This window comes from Etheostoma spectabile, chromosome 15, assembly GCF_008692095.1.
Source record: "Etheostoma spectabile isolate EspeVRDwgs_2016 chromosome 15, UIUC_Espe_1.0, whole genome shotgun sequence".
Classification (NCBI taxonomy): Eukaryota; Metazoa; Chordata; class Actinopteri; order Perciformes; family Percidae; genus Etheostoma; species Etheostoma spectabile.
Genome location: NC_045747.1, coordinates 10,217,074 through 10,218,222, shown reverse-complemented (window position 1 = coordinate 10,218,222; position 1,149 = coordinate 10,217,074). Strand labels below are relative to the sequence as shown.

Here is a 1,149-nt window from a genome sequence, read left to right as displayed (position 1 = left end):
AAAAACAACAAAAAAACAATACATTAAGCTGAGTCCTTGGCTGGCCCGGTGCCAATGATCCATGCCATGTAACATCCAAAAAGGAGAAATTCAAAATCAAAGCTGTCGCTATAGCAACGCCCCTGCCAGATTCCACCAATCAATGGATTCCGTGGGGTTGTGAGATGCGCCAGGGAAAGGCCAGCGTCCTACATAAAGAGTGCGGGACAGGGAGCCGGGCGGCACACACAGGGCAACACACCTTTCTGCACACACACGACAAAGGCACAGCAGCAGGAAGAGTCAGGAGAAGATTGGCATAGAGTAAGGAAGAGAGGGGGTAAGGACAAAGGAACTGGCAGGGATTAACTAAGAAGATATGGTACGCTCATGTGAACAAGGGATCCCTGCCTGGGTCTATGTGGGCACCCTTCTCCTCTTAATCCACTCTGTCACAGTTAGAGGAGGTAAGATAACAAATGGCATCAGTAGTTTCAGTTGTTTGCTTTCAAAGAATCATATCACCTTTGCATCTTTTTTTTTATTTTTATTTTTTTAAATATCCTATGTTGTAAGAAAAACTGTATTTTTCTATTTCAGTCCAGCTTCCCCCATACTGTCAGTGGGTAGTAGGACACAGCATGAATGCGTGGCTCATGCTTAGCCTTAGGGCAGGGGATGGGTATCTGTCTATTCTACTCATCCTGTCCTCATCTATCTGTCTGCTGGGTGCAGGGAAAGACAGGCAAGTCCATTTGCTGCCTGGCTTTGTGCTGGCTCAGTAATACAGTTCAGTACAAGTGCTGAGGGAAAGCTTTTCTAGCACCTTAAAGATCTTATTTTGACTGATTTTGACCAAAGCTATTGAAGGCCACATTCCTGTGCTGCCAGATTAGATCTCATTTGAAATTCCTCGTGAGCTCAGCTAATCATGTTTTAGGAACTGTGTATAAAATGTTTTATTTTATGTTTTCTGCTTATGTCAGCTTGAGTGGAAAAGACACTGAAACAATCTTTATTCATAGCTTGTTTTTGTCTACTTTGAATAGAATCAGAAAAAAGAAAGAGATAGTGTATACTGCCAACCCACTTAGGATGAATTTGGTGAGTTTTTTTACAATTGGCTTCAATTGGATTGTGCCAGAATTATTCAAACACAATCAAAACACC

At 42.5% G+C, this 1,149-nt stretch overlaps 1 protein-coding gene across 1 annotated transcript in view; it reads left to right on the top strand.

Moving 5' to 3' along the window:
* The first annotated feature begins 185 nt into the window (after nucleotides 1-185).
* The window catches only part of btbd17b (BTB (POZ) domain containing 17b), a 3,599-nt gene continuing 2,635 nt past the window's right edge, over nucleotides 186-1,149 (top strand). Inside the window, exon 1 of the mRNA XM_032537083.1 lies at nucleotides 186-446. Coding sequence (XP_032392974.1) covers nucleotides 359-446 — 88 coding nt within the window. The 5' untranslated portion in view covers nucleotides 186-358. The remainder of the gene's footprint in view (nucleotides 447-1,149) is intronic.